The sequence below is a fragment of the Amphiprion ocellaris genome, chromosome 7 (assembly GCF_022539595.1).
Source record: "Amphiprion ocellaris isolate individual 3 ecotype Okinawa chromosome 7, ASM2253959v1, whole genome shotgun sequence".
Lineage (NCBI taxonomy): Eukaryota > Metazoa > Chordata > Actinopteri > Pomacentridae > Amphiprion > Amphiprion ocellaris.
Window position 1 is genome coordinate 2,463,301 of NC_072772.1, and position 21,852 is coordinate 2,485,152.

At 38.6% G+C, this 21,852-nt stretch overlaps 1 protein-coding gene across 3 annotated transcripts in view; it reads left to right on the forward strand.

Moving 5' to 3' along the window:
• Positions 1-21,852, forward strand: part of zgc:77784 (uncharacterized protein LOC402947 homolog) — a 62,836-nt gene that overhangs the window by 14,718 nt on the left and 26,266 nt on the right. For all 3 annotated transcript variants that reach the window (XM_055012492.1, XM_055012491.1, XM_023265107.3), the window contains exons 3-9: positions 8,784-8,941; positions 11,153-11,273; positions 11,356-11,494; positions 13,262-13,389; positions 18,072-18,196; positions 20,853-21,024; positions 21,459-21,664. In XM_055012492.1, the coding sequence (XP_054868467.1) occupies positions 8,784-8,941; positions 11,153-11,273; positions 11,356-11,494; positions 13,262-13,389; positions 18,072-18,196; positions 20,853-21,024; positions 21,459-21,664 (1,049 nt within the window). The remainder of the gene's footprint in view (positions 1-8,783; positions 8,942-11,152; positions 11,274-11,355; positions 11,495-13,261; positions 13,390-18,071; positions 18,197-20,852; positions 21,025-21,458; positions 21,665-21,852) is intronic.

The following is a 21,852-nucleotide window of genomic DNA, read 5'->3' on the forward strand; positions in this document are numbered from 1 at the left end:
GTGGTCTTGCAGAAATGTGTGCTGCTGGTGGCCGTGTGTGAGGCAGGAGTCTGAGGAACAACAGGTGGGAAGAGCTTTAAATTCCCACTGAGCTGTAATTACTACCGATGCATCTGTTCGACTCTTATGACTCGGACTCGGTAGCAGGACTGCTGACACCAACCTGGTTTAAGCCACATTTAATTCCCAGTTATGGCCATTAAATGATGCATAATATATTGGGCTGCATGACTAAGACTTTTATCTGCTGTGCACTAACCAGATCATTCTCAGCTGGGTGGTACTTTTGCTCAAGTTATCGGATAAACTGTGTTTATTCCTCTGAACTGCAGTGTGTTATGGGTAACCTCAGACCGCAGACACTTGCACAGAGTCCTGTACCAAGCAAGTTTGGCTCATGTTGGGGAGTTTTTTCTCAGATTTTCCTTGAGGTCTGGGATGTTCTTTTCAGCACAGTAATGTTATTTTCTTAGAAAATAAATTGAAGGCGCTTCTTGTCACGGTGTTCTCCATTAGTATTGATAAATTCAAATCACATCTGATTAACAGATGTGTGTGTGTGGTTTGCTGACACTGGGGTGAAACTGATTTCCATTTTTATATTTCTTACATTTTTTCACATTTGATAGTGCCCTCTAGTCGACGCTATGGATGCATTAACTCTCTGAACCCCAAAATCTGCGTGTGGATTAGAAAAACATGCTATCTTTAAAATATTGCCAAAATTACATCATTTGTCAGAGCTGGAATCTGTAAAAATAAAAAGAAACATTTTTTTTTTTAGTTTTCCAACAGTTTTTCAGTATGAATGTATTAACTTTCTGAACCCAAAATCCACCAGCGAGTTCATAAAAGACATATTTTCATTTTTAAAGCTCGCAAAACCCCACCATTTATCAGAGCAAGAAACTGCAGAAATCAGTAAAAAATCATCTGTGACATCTGAAAAGTCCAACAAAGCTAATTTTAAAATTTTAATATTCAACATATTCACATATCCAACATGTCTTATTTCAATATTTGCTACAAATGAACTGTTCTGTAACCACATTCTGTATAAAGCAAAGAATTCTGTGCTCCTCAGTACAACTGCGCAGCCATGACCGAATCAGCCGCAACCAACAGTCACAAAATTCTGGGATTTTTTGACTGAGCTGCAGGTTGTGTTTATACAAAGCAGGAAGTAGGGAAACAACTTTAAATGAAAAGTAGTAAAATATCTATACTGTGTATCTGAAATGGCCCTAGCAGGGGCTGGCTGGACATTTACTACATGTCATTTTCCTGCTGCCTCCCCACATTTCTTGTCTTTCCCTACTGTGTGCTACCAAATGAAGGCAAAAATTTCCCAAAATGTCTTTGACATGTAAAAAGTGAGAGTTGAATAAGGTGCTGCCACTTAACACTTTGCTACCCATTAGTTAGTTACGGTATTGTAGCAACAACAACAACAACAACAACAAATCACATGCAGCCCACATTGTCATCATTGTAAGAGACCTCAGATTAATTTTTTCTGGTGAGTGCTTGGAGCGTAACTCTGTAAGCTTTTAACTGTACAATGACTGACAGTTGGCCTAATGTCAGATGTCACTGTTCTAACCAACAACCACATCAATACAATTTTAAAAATTATAAACAAACAATTCCCTCTCTCACCAAGCAAGTAAAATGTTAACAATAAATTAACACAATAAATCAACACATGCATAACACAAAATGGAAATCAGGGAAGCTGATTGACACTTCAAAAAATGTATCATTCCAACACTCATCCTGTTTACTCGTCAGCCTTGGTGAAGTGAAAGTCAAATAGGGCTTTTGATTGGACACTTTTTGACCCTGTGACCTTCAGCAAATAACATCACAGCCTTGAGTGTTGATTGCTTTCAGAGTAGGTTCAACATTTGCTACACAGAGCATAATTTCCCAATGGATGCTCACCATTCTGGGACCTCAGGAAGTCAGCATCTGTAATTTCTATTATAAACTCTTTATCCATGAAGGCTTTCTATTTGTAAAATTTCACCAGAGTCTAGAAAAGGGAGTTCTGAAATTTTTTTATGGAATCCACATAATGTAAAGTCTGTGGGTGCATATGCAACAGAGAGCAAAAAATGGGAACAAATGCAGTAGCTAGAAACCTTTGTGAGCTCATGTGGCAGGCAAACAACTGAGCAGGTGCCATGTTTGAGTTCAGTCTCCAGCTCTCCTTAATACATCCATGGTGCATGTTTTAACCCCCAGGATTAAACCCACACACACAGACTTGTTTAAACCACCCACATGTGTATGTTTGCTTGTATGCAGTCTGGAGAAGCATAATTCCAGCTTTACCGACATGTGTTATCCCCTTCTCTGACAGCTTTTTTTGGAAATGACTGATGTTCGAACATAACCTCTCATACCTACGTTGGATTAATGTGATCAAACTGATTCTGTTGCCTGCAGCCTAAAAACATCTCCTAGGCTTAATGCAGCATGTTTTGTTAAAGGTAGACATGGAGCCAAGTCAGAGACTGACATGAACAATCTTTTTTTTCGGTTGATATGTTTTTATTGAGCTACAAATTTTCATTGCGGGTGCAGCTGTGAGCATCACTACTTGTTGCCAAACCGTAATATTTGTTGCATCTGTTTCTGCTTTCTCTGGCCACTTCTTCAGCTCATCCTGTTGTAAAGGTGTGATCACACTGGCCAATTTAAGGTGCAAGAAGCTGAGATCCTGCATCTTTATTTTCCCAGAAAGCTCCAAGAAAATAAAATAAAAAAAAAAAACACCTGTAGAGACAACTGGAAGTCATGCTCATTATTCAAAGAAGAAATGAGGGATGAAATAAGGTGGGCTTTGTACAGTATGCAGAGAAAATCAAGCAGGAATTAATGCTGACTTCACCTCTGAGTCATTAGGTTTGCAGCAGAACACAATTCCTCAGAATGATTCAGCTTAGATAGATTTCTTTGCTCAGAGGCCAGTCTCCATTTGCTGCACATTTGCAGTTTAAATAATATTTTTTATGCTCAAATGCATTTTTTGCACCCCAGGGTCCACAAGTTCTGTTTTGGTTTTTTTTTTTTTTTGGTCTTTCTGTATAGCTGCCATCGCTCCCTTCTGGAGTACCTTGTAGTAAGGAACCTGCTTTGCTCACAAATGCCAGCAGCAGTCATTATTCTGACTGTTTTTCTCTCTGCTTTTTTACTGTAGGCTGCCAGTAACCGGCTGTTGAAAAACCAGAATAACGAGACAGTGGGAGTGGACCGAAATTCATTCTCCAAACTGTTTTTTTTTTGGCCTTAAAAAGAAAACAAGAAGGAGGGGGGAAAACAGTGGTTGGTGTCTGTTTCAGAATCATGAATGTGAATCCCTGCCTGTCTCAGCGAGGAGACGGTCACATGATGCGACAGGATTAGAATAAAGTAGGACAAATAAAAAATAAAACTTGCTTAAAAGGCTTTTGGAGCCAGATGTTCCTACTCCTGATCAAGGATTATGAAGGAATCGAAAGTTCCGCTTGCGGATTCTTTTTCGGCTTCTTCTGCTTTATGTTCTCTCTAAGAATCCACAGGTACATATATATTATCCCTAACATGTAGTTTAGAGAACATGAAAGCTGTCAGGCTAAGCTTCAGCTGTGCAAATCACCACTGCTGTGTTTTATGGGAGTCCTGTCAAGGCTTACTAGTGCAGTAAAATGTTCTCTTCATGCATTTGTAATTGGAACATCATTACATATTTGGGAAATGGAGGAATTTATGGCCGAGGCTTTCTCATAAAGGCTGTTTGCCCTGAAGTGCCTTCTCATCCGCTGTCGACACAATCAGACAATGGGTGGATTAAAGCAATCTCTCTTCTCTGTAGGCAATGCTTCCATTAGCTATGACAGGGCAGTATCATGGCAATGGGATTAGACCACCTCCCTAACGGGTTTACTGCTCTCTGAAATAAAAGAACAACAGGAGCCAGACAGCGGAGTCGCCTCAGACTCTCCAAAATGTGCACTTTAACCTCTCTGTCCTCCCTGTCAGCCATGAAATCACAGATCCAGGTATCTGTTCACACATCTGTCCGGCCCACATTGTCTCCTTTCCACAGTCACCGTCACCTCATGTTTAGCAGAAAAGCTTTTTCTTTCCCCTTGTCCTGCCTGTCACACTCACCCCATCTTCCCGTGAACTGTTCATCAGCCCTTCACATGCGGCAGGAAAATGCAAATGCAGCACCCAGCCATTTTCCCCATGATGAATCTCTTTCTCTGTCTATGTTAATTTCTCCAAAAACACTAACAGATGGCCTCCACGGAGTTTAGCTCATGTCTGCTGAACCACATAATATAGAGATAAATATCACTTAAAAATCAAGTGATGAATATTCTGGGGAGATTAAATCTTCTAATCTGTATATCCCTGAAATATTAAGGTTGCGAAAATGAGCGGGTGCCTTCGGAAATAGCGCCCACAGAAATAATGATGAAAGTCATTTTGGGCCTGCTAATGTTATTGTTTAAGCTCCCAGGATGTGCCTTGTGGGGGGGAAATGAGGATTTGTGGGTCAAACCGTGGATGCCCTGCGGTAACCGCTCGGCCTGCCTGAGCCCAGTGTGGATGGACAGGAGTGGGAGCCTGGTTTGGGGGATTACTGCAGTCGTATTATGTCTGAGGAGTGAAGTTAGGGACAGTAGGCCCTCGGGAGGGAGGGAGGGAGGGAGGGGTAGTCTGCCTCTGTTCTGAGGAGATTGGGTGATTCTGCGGCGGGATCGTCATCACATAAACATCCGTGGGAAACTCTGTTTTGGTGTGGCAGACTTTAAAGTCAGAATAGGGAAGGATCACATTAACTAGAACACAGCTTCAAAGAACACTTCGGAGGCTTGTGTTGCAGTGTTTGGGGGCAGTGATGTCAGGAATATATTCTGCTCTCTGGCATGTGTTTCAACCCTCAAATGTCCCACTTTCTGAGAGTCTGTGCTCGGGGACTCCGGGATTCAAATGCCTAAGGTGTGTGTGTGAGTGTGCGTGGGTTGTCTGTGTGTGTCTGTGTGTGTATGTGTGTGTGTGCAGTTCAGGGATTAGCTCCCTGCCCATAACTTTTTCACTTCAGTCACCATGGCTGTGAAACAAAGGTCTCTGTGCGCCCATCTAACCAGGCCTTACAGAGCAAGGTCTAAAAATAATGCAGTGCTTTCAATTAGCCCTTCAGCTCTGCAAAGCATTTGAAACAGGCAGCCAAGTGAACAGGGTTGGGCTGATTTGGTGACCAGACCTCTGGGAGGAGTGTGAGTTCCTTTATTGGTTTTACTGCACCCATGACTCAGCTATTGCTCCTGCAAAGGCTCCTTAACTGTCCTGTTTTAGGAGGATTTTTGTTTTTTTTTTTCCGGTTTGGTCTGTTGACACATAATCACCTGTGCTGAGATGTATTACACCCTGATTAATAATTAAAATATCACTGCAGCCTGGTGAGAAATGTAATGATGTTGAAGAGGCTAGGAGAACTCTCGCTCCTGTTTATCAGATTTTACAGCGTTTAGAAAAAAAGAGAAATAAATCCAATTTTCCTACTCGGTTTGAAGGGTAAACTTCCACTTCATTTCAGTTCAACTGAGTTCAATTTTATCACAAACTGAGTTAAAGCGACAGGCTGATAAGGTAAATGGATTGACCCATGTTCATATTAGACCTGAGTGAAAACTCACTAAGTTATGGAATATTTATCACCATTTACTCAGGACGATCCCAGCTGTCAAACAGGAATGAGAGATAATTTTCTGTCTTTGAATAGCTGTGATTGTGGATAATTGGATAATTAATACGGCATAGATTTTGTTATGTGCTCAGAGTAATTAGCTGAGAATGTCTCAATGAATGAATGACGTCGATACAAGATGGATTACAGAAATGTCACTAATTCTTAATTTGTAAAGTTAGGATGTGGCTCAAATAAAGGACAAAAGAGGTGCCACATATAGCCATTTCACTTTATTTTAACTAAACAGAACTGAATGAGAAGTGTACTGTGTGCATGAATAGGTGGAAGCTGAGGTGTAGTAAGAAACAACAGAAAAGCAGCGAATCAAGCATCAGTCATGAAATAGTGGAATATTTGTTTTGCTCCCCAAAATCATTACACAAAACTCATAGTTATTTTAAACACTGTGTCTTTGATTTCACACTGAAGCAGCCTATTGACTAAAATGACTCCTAACACCTGTACATAGTAAATCAAAATGCGGTTTTCAGGCCTGATACCGGTACAGATTGTTACTCATCAAGGAGATTAATGACCAATATTTGAAACTAATGTACACTACCAGTCAAAAGTTTGGACACATCTTCTCCTTCAGTGGTTTTTATTTAATTATTTTATACCTTGTAGATTAATACTGAAGACATCAAAACTATAAAATAATACATATGGAATTATGTTGTAAACAAAAAAGTGTTAATCTTCAGTATTAATCTACAATGTAGAAAATAATACAAATTTAAAAAAGCATTGAATGAGAAGTTGTGTCCAAACTCTTGACTGGTAGCGTCTATTTGCTGTCAAAGTAAAAATGTTGGTGTCGAAATATATAGTAACATAAGGCTCTTAAAGGTTCCAGAAACACCGTTAGTACAGTAGAAAGAATTTTTAAAGGACCTTGTGAGATTTTCAAATACTAGTCATTTGATTTTAAGAAAAAAAGTTGAATAGTTCTGTGATTTTAGTGTATCTTAATGTATGAGGAGCACAAATGTGAGCGAGGGGGTTTTGTGATCTCGACTTGTGCAGCAGAGATTAGATGCAGTCAGATTTTACTTTTCTCATGCTGATGCACCTTAAAAGAGGTTAAAGGCCACTTCTGTGCTTTTAACCTGTGATTCTGGACACTCAGTGTTCATTATGTACTACCTGTGACCTAACTTGATGTAATTTGGATGTCTACAGATAGACAATACAAAAAGATGCTGCACACAGACTTACTATAAATGGTATTTTCACTTGTTTCCAGAAAGTTGCTTTATTTCCAAATATTGAAAATTGCCATAATTAAGCCATCATGACATTCTAAAATCATTTCCAATGGTTCTGGCAACCATAACTCTCTCTAAGGCACATTTGGCTGGAGTTGCTGGAGTGTAAACTTGTCTAAATCAAATCAAATGTAGGACAGAACTGCTAAAATTACCCTGAGTTCTCATTTCTCCATTTCTTAACCTATCCAAGTTAAGGTAGTTCACCCATAGCATTCTCCTTTATGTTTGGAAGTGACTCTAGGATACTAATATAAGCCTGTAAACTGGCTTAAAATGGCACAAATTTCATTTATTCAATAAATTCAGTCAGAAACACCGAGACAGTTTTTCATTTCAACTATTTTTTCTTGTAAAATCATCACAGAATAGGAAATCATGCTTATTGCTCATTTATTTAGCATATAACACATTTTGAATCATGAATATCAAATGTTTAATGTTGCAATTTTCCTAATATCAGTATTTAATGTGTTTCCAAATACATCATAATTAGTTGTGCAATTTTATCTCATGTTTCAATTGAATAAACCACACATTAACCAGCATGTTTATGAGTACTATTGATCTTCATTAGTTAAAATAAACCATGTTGGAGGAGGTTATGACTCACCAGGCTCTTAGCCAATGAGATTTGTTCACCGACTTCTCTTTTGCTGACCAGCTGGATGAATAATCGGTGGACATTGCCAGAGCAGAAGAAATGGTTCACTTGTTCTCTTGACCTTTTGGTTTTGGAAAGGCTAATAAAAAGACGCAACACTTGGCTCGACCAACCATATGATTGAGAGGAGTATAATGAGGTATCGGATTGGAGATTTGCAAAAAAGCAGATGGTATCTTTCATCTTTATATCAGTGAAAGATCACTGAAATATTCACGGAAGTGTAAAAGGAGATTGTATTGATTGTTTATGCTGGAATAAAACACTTTGGTTGTGGGAAAAAAAGCCTCTAGGCTTTAGCTACAGGATGTGGTCCAACGAGAAGCCACTTTTTTGGTGTGTATGTGAGCCTGTCAGCATCTGAGTATGAGTTTCCATTGTACAGGGGGTCTCATGAGAAGGCTCGGTTCATGGTTCCCTCTGAGGCTTTCATCTGTCAATCATAGCAGAAGATTAGAAGATATCAAAGGTCGCCGTGTCAAACTTCTCATCCTGTCGTCATCCGCAGGGTAGCCAGAGCTCAGACTTCAGGGCTGACAGAGTCGGAGCTGTGCTGCACATCTGTAGGATAGTGATTTGAATCAGAGACACAATCCTTTCATTAATGCAGAGACCATTTTTTCTCCCTCACACATGGGCTAAATTATGAATGCGCTGTTATGTGTTTACTCCATGTTGGACTGAGCGATGTGCATTATTCATCGGCTGTGACAGGAGAGACAGCAGAGTAGGACGCAGGCCTGGGAAAACGTTAAAACCAAGTACAGTCTAACAAGGACGCTACCACTGATTTGGGCAATCATGCAAACACAATAATGGACTCTCTCTCAATAAGATGTTTGCAGCCAACCTCCAGCAGGAAGGTAGTTCACCCAGGAAGATGCTGTGCTGTCTACATTATTTTCAAGATAAATTAGTGCTTCATTTGATGATGCTGTGTGTGTGTGTGTGTGTGTGTGTGTGTGTGTGTGTGTGTGTGTGTGTGTGTGTGTGTGTGTGTGTGTGTGTGTGTCTGTGTGTGTTTGTGCTCCTGGTCGCCAGTCTGCAGGTCTGTTACAGAGAGGGCTTCTGAACCTAATTAGATGTCTCTGTGTTTTCTTCTCAGTCCTGAGAGATGATTTCCGACAGGCTCCCAGTGACGTGGTGGTGGCTGCTGGGGAGCCTGCCGTGCTGGAGTGTGTTCCTCCACGTGGTCACCCTGAACCCACCGTGTCCTGGAAACGCAACAACGCCCGAGTCAGCACCAAGGATGACCGCATCTCTGTGAGTTCTTTCAGGGATGTTTTACGCACTCAGGTTAAACCCTTAAATAAAACAGCACAATGCTGGATTGTTTGTAAATTTAAATATTGATAACAATATGGAGAATGAAAGTACATCATTGCAATCGGAAACATACAGTATAAACATATCTTTTCTGGTTGACTTCAGACCTTAACCTTTTTGTCCCTTGAGGTAACCATAATTAAGCAGAGCTACATGAAAGTTACTCCACAACCATGAAAATAGTTCCCCAACAACAAAGATACATATACAACTAGAAAAGCGCTCAGAGTGCAGTACTCAGCCAAGGCTGCTCAGTTGTTATATAATTTTGAAAAAAGTGGTGGCAGAAAACACTACACTATAGAATGTGGCCATTTCATATCGATGTACCCACAAACAAAATGACTGTGGCAAGAAGTAAATGATCAAACAGATAATAAACAGTAACCTAAAAGCTGATGGTTGATTTTACTTTCACAGTTCAACATAAACAGTGATTTAGGGGATGGAAAAAACCATGAAGTCCTCGACCTTCATCTTCACAAATTGTACCACCATGTTATGTTGTGGTGGAGATCCCAGCATTTCCAAATATAGTGTACAATAAATGTTGGACAAAAGTTGTAGAAATTTATGAAGTGGTGCATAAAACATCCACAGAGGTTACATTTGATGTCATTTTTGCAAAGTGAAATATCATATTCTTCCATGAAATGTTTGCTAAATCTGTTTTTTCTAACCATAAAAGCAGATATATTATGACATTTCATTTAATGCATAAGGTATTCTTCACTTTTCATACTATCAGTAGGTCCAGTGAAAAGGTCAAAACCAAGAATGAATTTATTCATGAATAGTGCCTTTGTATAAATAAATAAATATATATATATATATATATATATATATATATATATATATATATATATATATATATATATATATATATATATATATATATATATATATATATATATATATATATGACATATCTTATTTCTTTCTGCCATCAAGCTGCAGAAACCATTTATTTTTTACACTCTATCAATCCTGTTTTGCATAATCCAATACCATCTGACTAGTAGTCTAAAGACTTCACCACTGATGCACCACTATCCCAGGTGGGCTCTTCTGGGATTTGAGCCCAGGACCTGTCGCCTCCTAAGCAAGAACCATACCCCTAGACCAACGAGTCCCACTTTTCCCTGCATTTTAGCAGATGAAATGAACGTGGAAACTGCAGTTTATTTTCAGGCATTCCCACATACTGTAATGCTGGTGTTAATACTTACAAGTGTACCAAATGTGTATGAATCTAAGACTGAAAATTGTCCACAGCAAAGGCACAATCCTGTCCTGTTTAGGTTTATTTAAATAATACATATTCATGACTAGTTTTTTAAGTTCCTCATCTTTACACGGACATCAATAGAGGTTTGAGAAGTTAGATAGAATCTAGAGATTGACTTATTCCAATTGAATCTAGTAGAAAAAATTACAATATTGTTTTTATTCTTATGGATTCATGGCCAAACAGTAGCTAAAACTTTAAATTGTTTAAATTTGTACTAATCTAAATGTAAACCTCTGTAGAAAGATGCTGGTTTGTGTTTCTTTCATTAGGATTTATAAATGTTCCAGTATTCAAAAGTCAAGGAGAAATCTGTTATACAAGTAGGAAAGGCACTCATTTAAACTGACAATAATTCTAATAGACCATAATTCACCTTGGCATGTTTTGGACTGGAAAATATCCCTTTTGTCATGTTCTCTCATGTCTGTAAAGCCAACAGCTGGACACAATATCTTGTGGTTAAAAGGTATTTTTGAAAATGTGATGAAGGATGTCGTTTGTATTATTAATAAAAGCAGTGAAGGAGAACTTTAACTTTAAAAATGTTCCTTTATCTGTAAAAATCCTGGGTCGAAAATAGAAGTCAAGTGAAAATGCATAAGTAATACGACCACATGTCGCTAAAATATCAACTATAAGTACGATGTCTCCAACCACTATACAGACGTATATTGCAGTGACTCATACTGTGCCTTGAATATGAAAGTTTAATGATTTATACCAATGCAAGCACACTGGAATATGAATCTCTCCATTAAAAGCTGAGGTGATAGGCTTGAGTTGCATCTGTCTGCTGTCTTTAATCAGGAGATGCTGAAGATGAATGTCTGGAGCTGACACTGTGTTGTTTCTTTCAGATGCGTGGGGGCAAACTGATGATCTCTCACACCAGGAAGAGCGATGCTGGCATGTACGTTTGTGTGGGCACTAATATGGTTGGAGAGAGGGACAGCGATCCTGCAGAGCTGGTGGTGTACGGTGAGCTCCAGATTGTTGATGCAGTAGAATCTTTTCGAGGAGGATAAACTTGGACATGTTTAAAGGGCTCCTCTCCCTGCAGAGCGTCCAGTGTTGGTGCGGCGGCCGGTGAACCAGGTGGTCATGGAGGAGGAGACCGTCGACTTCCTGTGCGAGGTTCACGGGGATCCGGCCCCGACTGTGCGATGGCGGCGAGAGGAAGGAGAGCTTCCCCGCGGGAGGTGAGAGGGATTGATGCAAGCTTCGACCAATAGGGAGACAAGGTGGCGAATACAGCAAATACAGCCGGAATCAGGAATTCAGCTTTCCCATTCTCATCTTGGGTTATTAGCACATGTGACCCAGAAAACGTGTGGAGAAACTGTTCATTAATTCATGTCTTTATATCAGTCTGTGAATAAAAATACATAAGTGGGAAGAGGATTCATTAGCAGGCACAATCCTCATGTGAGCAGTCTCATCCTTTTTTTTTCCTATAATAATATTCTCATTCACATTAAGCTAAGCCTATTACATAATTATTTTTTTCAGTTTACAAAACTATGTGACTTAATGCACAGAACTAATGAGTTGTACAGTGCAGACAACAATTATGTAGATGAAAAATGCTGTTTTAACTTTATTTTCAACAAACAAGATTGTGTTAATTAAATTTGGTCACATCACGGCCAGCTGTTGTTTGTCTTTATGCTAAACTGATCTAACTGGCAGCCAGCATTTGCTTCATATATTCTACACTGACTTTGCAGTTTCTTGCTGAGAGCTGGATGCGTTGATTGAAAACCCTCTCAGGTCTGTATGCTAAATCCTAGGCTTGAGATAACAGCTGCTAACTGGATGTGTTAGCTTAGCACGACATTTGAAAACACAGAAAAATGTCTGGCTCTGTCCCGATTTAATTAACACTATGAAGGTAGTTTAAACGACACGTTTTTCTAACTTCTTACCTGAAGTAGAATATTTAATAATGTTATTTATTTCATTTAACTTAATGGTGTTTGTTTTTAGAACTTAATTAAATAGTTTTTTAATTGATATATGCAGATGGGAATTACAGACAGAATGTGATATTTAATAATATTTTTTAAGAAATGTACATTTTTTTTCCAAATATTTAATGCTTAGGCTGGCATCACTATGAAACTGTTGTTATTTTAGATTCTAATTGGTGTTAAAAAGATCTAAATTAAACTTAACAGTGGGATGATAAAGTGTTACAGGATTAATAAGAACCCTTACGTATAAATATAACAGTCTTGCCAAAACCCACAGAAAATATCTAATAGAACTGAATCCTGGTGGCTGCAGTGTAAGTGCTTATTTGTTTACTTTGAGAACAGGTAATTGTAATCATGAAAATTTCATGCACTTATTTTGTTTCATGTTTGGAAAGAGCTTTTAAGTCTTTCATCTTTGACTTGTCTTTAATCTAGTGTTTCTTCTATCTCTTTCTTCTGTGGATTACTGAACGAGACCATGAATGAAAATGAGTTAAAGAGATATAACTCACTGTATGCCTTGCATCGACAAAGGCAGCTGATTTATTTATTTATATTATCCGTCTGTAGTGTGTTTGTATTCGGTAATTTAAATAATTCTGCTCTGCAAAGTCCATCTTAACTTCACATTTAATCTACTGCGTTTATAAAATGTTTTTTTCCAGTAACAAGTGAAAAATCCCTCATTGTGTTAAGATAATCTTGCTTGTTTCTAATTGATTTTCAACTGTTTTAAAAATTTTCCTGGAGCCCGTGACAGTATCTAAGGCAGATAAGGCACATTGTTCCCCTTTCTTTCAAGATAATGGCACCTGATTGTAAAACAAATTTTTAAAAAACCCTTGCAGGTTGATTGACAAGGAAAGAAATGACATTATCTTGTACCACTGGCAGCCTTTTTTTCCACTTTGTGCAGATTAACATGGTGATTTTTTTTTTTGCTATGGCTCCCTATTAGATCTTTCATTATCTCTGTTTTTTCATTTCCAGGTTTGAAATCCGCAACGGCAACAGCCTGCGTTTGTTCCGCGTGAAAGAGCAGGATGAAGGGACGTATACCTGCACATCTGAGAACAGTGTGGGCAAGACAGAGGCCTCAGCCATGCTGCAGGTCCACGGTAAGAAACACGTCATGCATATTGTATAGGAGCACACGCATACTTTGGCATGCATTAAAAAAAAGCTTTCAGTCCAAAACCATGTTCATGCATAAGGCAGCGCAAAGTCACATGGCAGCAAAAATCATACAAGAGCCTGCTTCCACTTGATGTCTAAAGCTCGGTGTGTTTTTGTATCAGTGCATCTTTGTGAGTCCCTTTCCAGCGGTGCTGCCAGGAGCTTATGCTAAACCGTATGGATTATGCCATTTGACAGATGTTTGGTAGATGTGTGCTTTAACTCACTGCCAGAGAGCAGTCCCAGTATTAATAAGACATGACTTTTCCTCTCTCTTCCTGTCTCTTTATCGCTCTCCTCCCTTCGCCTCACTCTCTGTGCCTGTTTTTTTTTTCACTCTTTCTGTGTCTTCTGGTTTAAATAGTCTCAGACGACTTCATCCACTAATGCTTTTATCAGAGTAAATGAAATCCAAACCAGTTTTCTATTCACTCTTTTCTTTTTTTTCCAAACCAGCTCTTTTTTTGTCTCGCGCTTTTTTAGTAGCTCAGCGTTTCATCCATCTCATTAATTTTCCATCTCTCTCCATCATGTTTCAAACCCTATCATCATTCCAGTTGGCTCGCTCTGTAAGTTCACTTTCCATCTAATTCTTCTCTCAAAATAAAAGGCATTTGTGTTCCTCATTTATTTAGAAAAAAAGCTGTTTCCTGTATGGTATTCTTAATGGTTTCTAAAAGCAACAATCAATGCCTAATGGTGTAAGTAAGTTCCTCCATTAGATTCTGACATGTTGACAGCATGCCTGTTGCTGCAGTGAGGCATTAAGTAAGCCTCAGACACACTGACTTAATGTACATCAGATTAAGGACTCCCATCAAACACACATCTGTTGTACTGAGGAGTGTGTCAGGATAATGGGACACGTTGTAAATCCTTCTCTCATTTGCAGCTGCACTAGTTCAAAATACAGCTGACAGACTTCTAATTACAGCTAAAGTCAAGTCTTGGTAAATAAGAATGTGGTTGGACATCATGTGACATTACTGACCATTTAACCATAAACTATTATTGAAAAGGGAAAAAAAAACTGAGGCAGGAAAGGCTGACATTTGCTGACTTTCTGTCTCTAGTTTGTATCAAACTCCAGAAACAACAGATCCTATATTTCCCATAATGCACCTTTCTCCCCGTGAATGGTAAACAACTTCATCAAGTTAGATTAACTGACCACCACGATATAATCAAGGTTGTTTTTCTCAGACAAAGCTGCTACAGACCATCTTAAGTAAACTTTATCTCCATAGCGTCTCTCAGTACCTTACACTGTAAATCATTTTCAGTTCATTCGGCACAGAAAATGTGAGTCCAAAGTCATCTTATGTGTTATAAAGTGCAACGTTAGCCGAGTTAAATGAACTGAACTTGAAAAAAACTTAAGATATTGAGTTGAATCAACTAGTCACATAGACCTTCTTTAACAGACAGACTTGTTTCAGTTTAACATACTGAAAGTTTAAAAAGTTCCATCTCCATTTAGCACTGATAACTAATAACATGAGCACCACAGAAAACAAGAGTCTGCAGGGAGTTTTAACTTTCTAATGAAGAGTCTTGAGAAATCTGCATCCATTTTGTTTCTCATAAACTCAACTAATCAAGTTTTGTTAACTCTGCTCATTCATTACACTCATAATTTTAAGTCAGAATGCCTGAAGATATAAGAACTCTTAAGTTCGAGTTTGATCTGAAAATATAATCACTGACATTTAAAGTTTCATTAACAAGTAATGAGCAAAACTCCTATATTTCCAGAAAGTAAACTAGAAAAGATGAGTTGATTTAACTTAATTCCTTTCTGATGTTTTACAGTGTAGAATATCAGGGATAAATCAAGCACAGAGAGAAAAACAGACATAGAAAAGATAATTCCAGAGAATAAAATAGGAGTTTATGGTAGGAATCAGACATTTATAATAACAAAAGCAAGAAAGAAGAGGAAGCAGACTGCTCCTTTATGTAATATGTTATGGTGGTAGTATAGCAGCTGTTGTTGTTGTTGTTGTTGTTGTTGTTGTACAGTTGCAGTAGTAGTAGCATCCTTTACTTTTATAGCATGGCAAAGGCTGTCTTAAATCCTGTGATGTGTTTAATGTATTTTTTTAAATACTTATTTACCAAGAAATACTTCTTTGAGATGGAAAAAAATGTATACAACAACAAGTTACTGTTGCACACTTCTGTAAGGGAAAGACATGAACCCATTCTGTCCAGAAAATATTGGATATTATCCAGGAGAAAGTGCGCAACCACTCAGTTGTAGTATTGAAATACAGGTCTGGTCAGATAATGTCCAAAAACAACAGATAGGCAGTAACGTCCGCTGAGAGTGATAATCCCTCCCACTGTTGGCACCATTTTTTTTTTTATCAACAATTCTCTAATTGGGAAAGAAAGCCAAGTCCACGTACTGCAATAAAAATATTCTCTCTCCCAGACAGGATCTTTTACACCAGCTGCCACACTTCTAACTACCAACAGCATTAAGCAGATAACTGAAATATGTCATAATCTATTGCAAATTCATAAATCACAAAACAAAATTGTCACATAAAAAGATTTCATCCCAGAATCAGCCTGAAGTGACACCTTGACGACCATCTGAGAGCTGAAAAACACCAAATAAATGAGACAAATCTAATCCTCTATGTGACTAACACATCAGATTTGTTAAAGGCTTTATAGCATCTGAAGACAAGGAAAAATTCTCAAAAACATCACGGCTACTCTTTGATGTTGATGAAACTGTGTGATGTCTTCTGTGGCTGGAACATGCTCTCAGTGCGAATATTAAGACACGACACAGATGACTCAGCTCCCCCGTGAATCGAGCCAAATATGCGTTTGCATGCTTTTGTGTGCGAGTGCATGTTTCACTGTGCAGAGAGGATTTGTAGAGAGGATGAGTCGGGGCTATAGAAGCTTCTCATTTGGCGGGAAGTGAGAGCCAATTATTCAGGCTGGAGGTGGAAGCCAGTGGTCAGTGTAAATCTCCAGAGGATGTGATGATGTGGATAACGCAGTGATCTGACCCGAGCTGGAAATTGGCAGCTCTTGCTCAGACCTTTTTCCCAAAATAACTGAGTAAATGTCATCTGGACTGTGCTGGCTTGTGCTGCGATGATCTGTGCTTTTTTTCCTTCTTCAGAGGACATGGAGGTGATTTCTCTCATTAAAGATGAGAGGACGATGAGAGCGTAGTGATAGATCAAAAAGCCCAGAAGGTTAAAGAGACAACTCTTAAATGTGGCTTGCTAAGCACTAATGAGTCCTGTATGGATCCAAATCAGGGTTAACAGCAAGTGGTGGATGGTAACTAAATACTTTTATCCAGGAACCCGACTGTATTTTACCATAGTATTTCCATATTTTATGTCTCTGATCCATCAGATGCACTTCATACTTCACTACATTTACTGGGCAGCTTCATATGAGCTGTTATGCATCCCCCTCTGAGAGGCTTCCTTCCTACCACATTAATCATCTGATGACTGTGCAGATTTATGGGGTCTTGCCCTTCCAAAGGGTCAGACCCCTCCGCTGGGAACCTCTTGGCCTGGCTTTCAAACTGTATCTAACATAGTTAAAACTTGCCCCTCCTCATCCACACTGATGCATCTCTACAGCAATTAAATCATCATGGATCACAATATGTAACTCACATGGGGCACATTTCTGCAGAATAAGTACTTTTACTTATGAAGCTTTATGTAAATTTTGCTGATAATAAGATGCTTAGAAAGCAAAATTACATAAAATGAGAATAAATGCACTGCCTAATAGAAAAGCAATGAGGCATAAGTACAATAGATTACTGAAAATGGAAATATATAAGATAAGTTAAAACACAACTAGAACATAAAAGTAAAGACGTAATAATAGCAATGAGTCTGAGTTAGTGAAGTAATATGACACAAAATAATGAAATGGTACACATAAAAGTGGAATATGAACACGAAAATAGAATATTGCACAAGATAAATGTTGCACATTAAATTTATCATATTACTTGTTTTGTTGGATACAATAATGGAATATTGCACATCAAAATATTGCATCTGAATAGTGAAATATTGCACATTCCATTGACATATTGCACATGAAAATTAAATATTACACCATGATAGTGCACCTAGTGTTGCACAAGCTACTGTAGTTAAGTAAAAGTAATATTGCAAATGCCATTGATATTGTTTTTCAAGTATTCGATGTTTCAGCTGTCGTTACTGCAGAAGGGGTAGGAGTTACACAGTCTGAAATACTTCCTTAGTTTTACTGAAGTCATGTTTTTGGATAGTTGTGGCATATTTAAACCAATAAAACTAATTTCCACTGAAGAAGACTAAAAGCTTGGAAGCGTTTTGTTTGTTACGGTGAAAATAGTGTGCAGCATGTAGCGAATCAGCAAATAAACCAGAGATGACCTTCTGTTGTGTGTGCAAAGTGAGGAACTGTTGTTACTGCAGAGCTGGCATCATTAAATGGTTAACACCGGTTGGATCTCAGCAAAATGAAGCAGAGAGGTTAATTAAAAGATCAGGAAATCAAACTGAAACACAGAAGTTGTTTTAATACAGAAGTTTGTCTTTTAATATGTGGTCGCACTCCTTTTTCTGTTCTCCAGTTCCACCTCAGATTGCTGCGAAGCCCAGAGACCAGATCGCCACCCAAGGGAGGAGCATCACCTTCCAGTGTGGCACCACAGGAAACCCTCCACCTGCTATCTTCTGGCAGAAAGAGGGCAGCCAGGTAGGAGGCCGCAGCAGAACATCCTCAAAGTTAACAGTAGATTTCTGTTCAGTTATCAAAGGAGTGAGTGAGTGAGCATGAATACATTTGCTCTCTAACGAATCTGTGCTTGATAATTAGGTGTGGATTTTTGAAACTTTTAACTGATACTGCATTATTTATCATATCAATAAGCGTAGTTTCACACCTCCTTTGTTTTAAAAGGCGAGAATGACTCACCACAACATGAGCAGGTTTTGTCAAATTTAATCCTACTTTTTCTAACACCTTTTTTATAAGGTTTTCTTTTTCTTTTTTTTTTTTTTTTTTGGTTGCCTACACTTGTCAAGACACGTTTTTTCCAAGCGAACGAGAGTGTGCAGCGCATTTGCATTTGGCTCAGAGATATGAGTACCGACAAAGCGTTGGAAGATAGTGCATTGGTGAGAAATGTTTTCTCCTGCTTTATGACCGCAGTACACGGATGGTGAGAGATGAAAAAGCAGAATAGAAACAAAGGAGGCCTTGCAGGAAGTACAGCAGGTGTAGAAACTGCTTCTTCAGGCCAAACCCTGCAGACAAACACTGCCCTCCTTCCACTTTATCCCCAACTATAAATACCTTGTTGCTCAAGAGAAGTTAGGATCACAGACTTCGCAGAGGAGAAGCTTCAGATGTTTTCAGAAGGTTGTCAGAGAGCAAACAGGAGGTTGGGCTCCAGATTTTGTGAATAAGCTTCGGTCTGCAGGATGGTTGAGGCATGGCTTGGCTGTTTGTGGAGCTTTTTGCTGTATTTGGGGGATTATCTGTAGCCTTATAACCTTGGTCCCTCCACTGAAGTCTAAGCCTCTTAGAGGAATGAAATGGATGACTGAATGGATTGATGCATCCCTTCCCCCTTGTTCACATCCATCTCACTTACAGAAAAACAGGATGGAACAACTATGACGTCTGGTAGTGGGCATCATCTCCCAAAACAATCCATCTCTTCCAGTTTTTACCCTCTCTTGAAGTCCGTGGCTAGAGTTGCGCCTTGGATTTGCATGTAAACGTGCAAAGTAAAGTGTCATATAAAGCTGAACAAGTGGTCAGTTAATTGATGAGGAGATCAAAACATATGTAAAGCACATTATCATCAAAAACACTGCCAAAATCACACCATTTATCCGAGCCACAAACTGAACAGAAGGTTCTCATGGTGCTTGAATAATTATGCCTGTATGTGTGAAAAAATCACCAAACCTAAGTCTAAAATTGTGATGTTTCATGTAAATCACTTAATTTGCATTTGCATAAACCATATTCTATAAAAAATAAGAAAATCCTGTGCTGCAGACTGCAGCAGAGATAGCGTATCCATTCCTCCAATGCCGGCTTGTGCATCGGAACCTTTTGCAAGTACTGGTTTCTCATAGGATCAGTCGGAGTGGGACCTAATTATTATATAACTGTTATTATTATTATTATTATTATTATTATTATTATTATTATTATTATTATTATTATTATTATTATTATTATTATTATTATTATTATTATTATTATGTATCTGTTCTATGTGTAATAGACAAATGAACAATCTCCACTTATTTTAGCATCAGCTGGAAAGAAAAAAACCTACTTTTTAAAATTTAATTGTAAATAAATTCAGGCATCAAGGGGTTAACTGTGAAAAATAGTCACATATTAAAAGGGATTATTCAGCTAAACTGGGTTGAACTGCAGGCTGTGCACAGAGCAGACAGGAGACAAGTATGGAAACAAATTGAAAATATAAGTAGTTAAATATCTATAGTATGTAGAGTCACCATTATTTTTTGCCAGTGTTTGTATCACCTGTTGGGACCTGGAAAAATGTTGTACATGTTGATTTCAGCTACTTTCAATTTTTGTGTCATCCAAGAATCTTAGCTTTTGTTTTTTCCTCAGTTTTTTTTAGGAGTTATGGAGTTAGAACTCTGTTATTCTGGACTAAAGATGTCTTATTTTCTAGCCATTATTGTGCTGTTTCTACAGATGTGCAGGACATTGTATTGTAGTGCAAAATGTGCCCATATTGAGTAAAAATGCTTCATAGCATTAATTCATGAGTAAACCAGGACATATTTAGCAACAATTTAAACAAATTAATAATTGTTGAACTCATTTGTGAACCAAGAATAAGAGTCAAAGACTGAATGCAATCAGAGACTTGCTGATGCTTAGCAAGTTAAGTTGTTTTTAACCATGTCAGGCTAGCATATTAGCATGCTAAATTTGTTCAGTGGCACCTTCATTTGGCAAGTACAGCTGGGGGTGATGGGAATGTCATTTGTTTTGCAAATAGTTCATCAGAAATGAAAGAAGTGGATGAACAGAACAGAAAATTTGACCTCATGGTGCTCGGCGATGAGACATCACTGTTGTTAGAATTCTTCTGGATTTTAACATAAATACCTGAACTAAATAATAAAAAATATCAAATATTAGTTGCATTCTTAATCTAAAACGTGAAGATTTAGCTTTTTTTTCCGTTTCATGAGTTAAATTTTTTGGATTTTGGATAATTCAATTTGAAGGTTGTTAAAAATTGCAGAAAATTGTTATTTTCTCCATTTTATAAACTTAGCTAAATAATTAAAGAAAATGACCTGATTGTGAAGCATATAAAGTTTCTTAATTTGCTGTGTGTGTTTAGATGCTGCTGTTCCCCGGCCAGCCTCCATCTCAGTCCGGCCGTTACTCCGTCTCCATGAGTGGAGAGCTGACCATCACTGACGTCCACCCCGAGGACTCCGGCTTCTACATCTGCCAGGCCATCAGCGTGGCAGGAAGCGTCCTTACCAAGGCGCTGCTGGAGGTGGAAGGAGGTAAGACTTCAATCCACACAGTCACATTTGAGCCTGGGAGAGGTTTATTATTTATTCTGTACCATCAGCTAATGAGGGGGAAACATTAATTACTTAATAGGTGCACAACAATGAAGCCCATAACGACGGAGAAAGTGCACAGTTAGAGACCTCATGCTGGATGAGCAATGAATTTAAAGCTTAATATTCATCCTCGGGTGGCTTGTAAGCACCAGACTTAAGCTTCTTTTTTTTTTTTTGCTCTTTATGCAGCCTATTGTTTTCTGCCTGCTAAGCATCTCAGTATTTTTACCCTTTACGCTCTAACAGCTGGCAACTGTAGAATCGTATTTTCTGCAGGCTTTTCCGAATATGTTCTCCACCTTATAGCTAATTAGAATAGAGATGACCCCCTCTAACATATCATTTTGCTTCCTCTCCTCTTACACTGTTAGGCCCTTCTGGTCGCGTCCCGCCGATCATTCGCCAAGGTCCGGCCAATCAGACGGTGTCTCGGGGTGCGACGGCACAGCTGCATTGCCGCGTAATTGGAGGCACCTCAGTCAAGATATCGTGGGAGAAGGACGGAGACACAATTCAAGGAAACAAACCCCGACTGACCTTGATGGAGAATGGCACGTTGCAAATCATAGACGTAAAGGTGTGTGGGTCGGGAGACAGGGAAAAGATGCATTTTAAAGGTAGTAAAAGGTAAAAACAGACTGATAACCGTCTTCGTGTGATCTCTGACCTTCTGTCAACCTTCTCGGCAGCCCACATCCTAACAGTTTTTTCCTCTCATTTCCATCAGAAATTCCATTTTCGTTTGTAAAATTAATGTGAGAACGA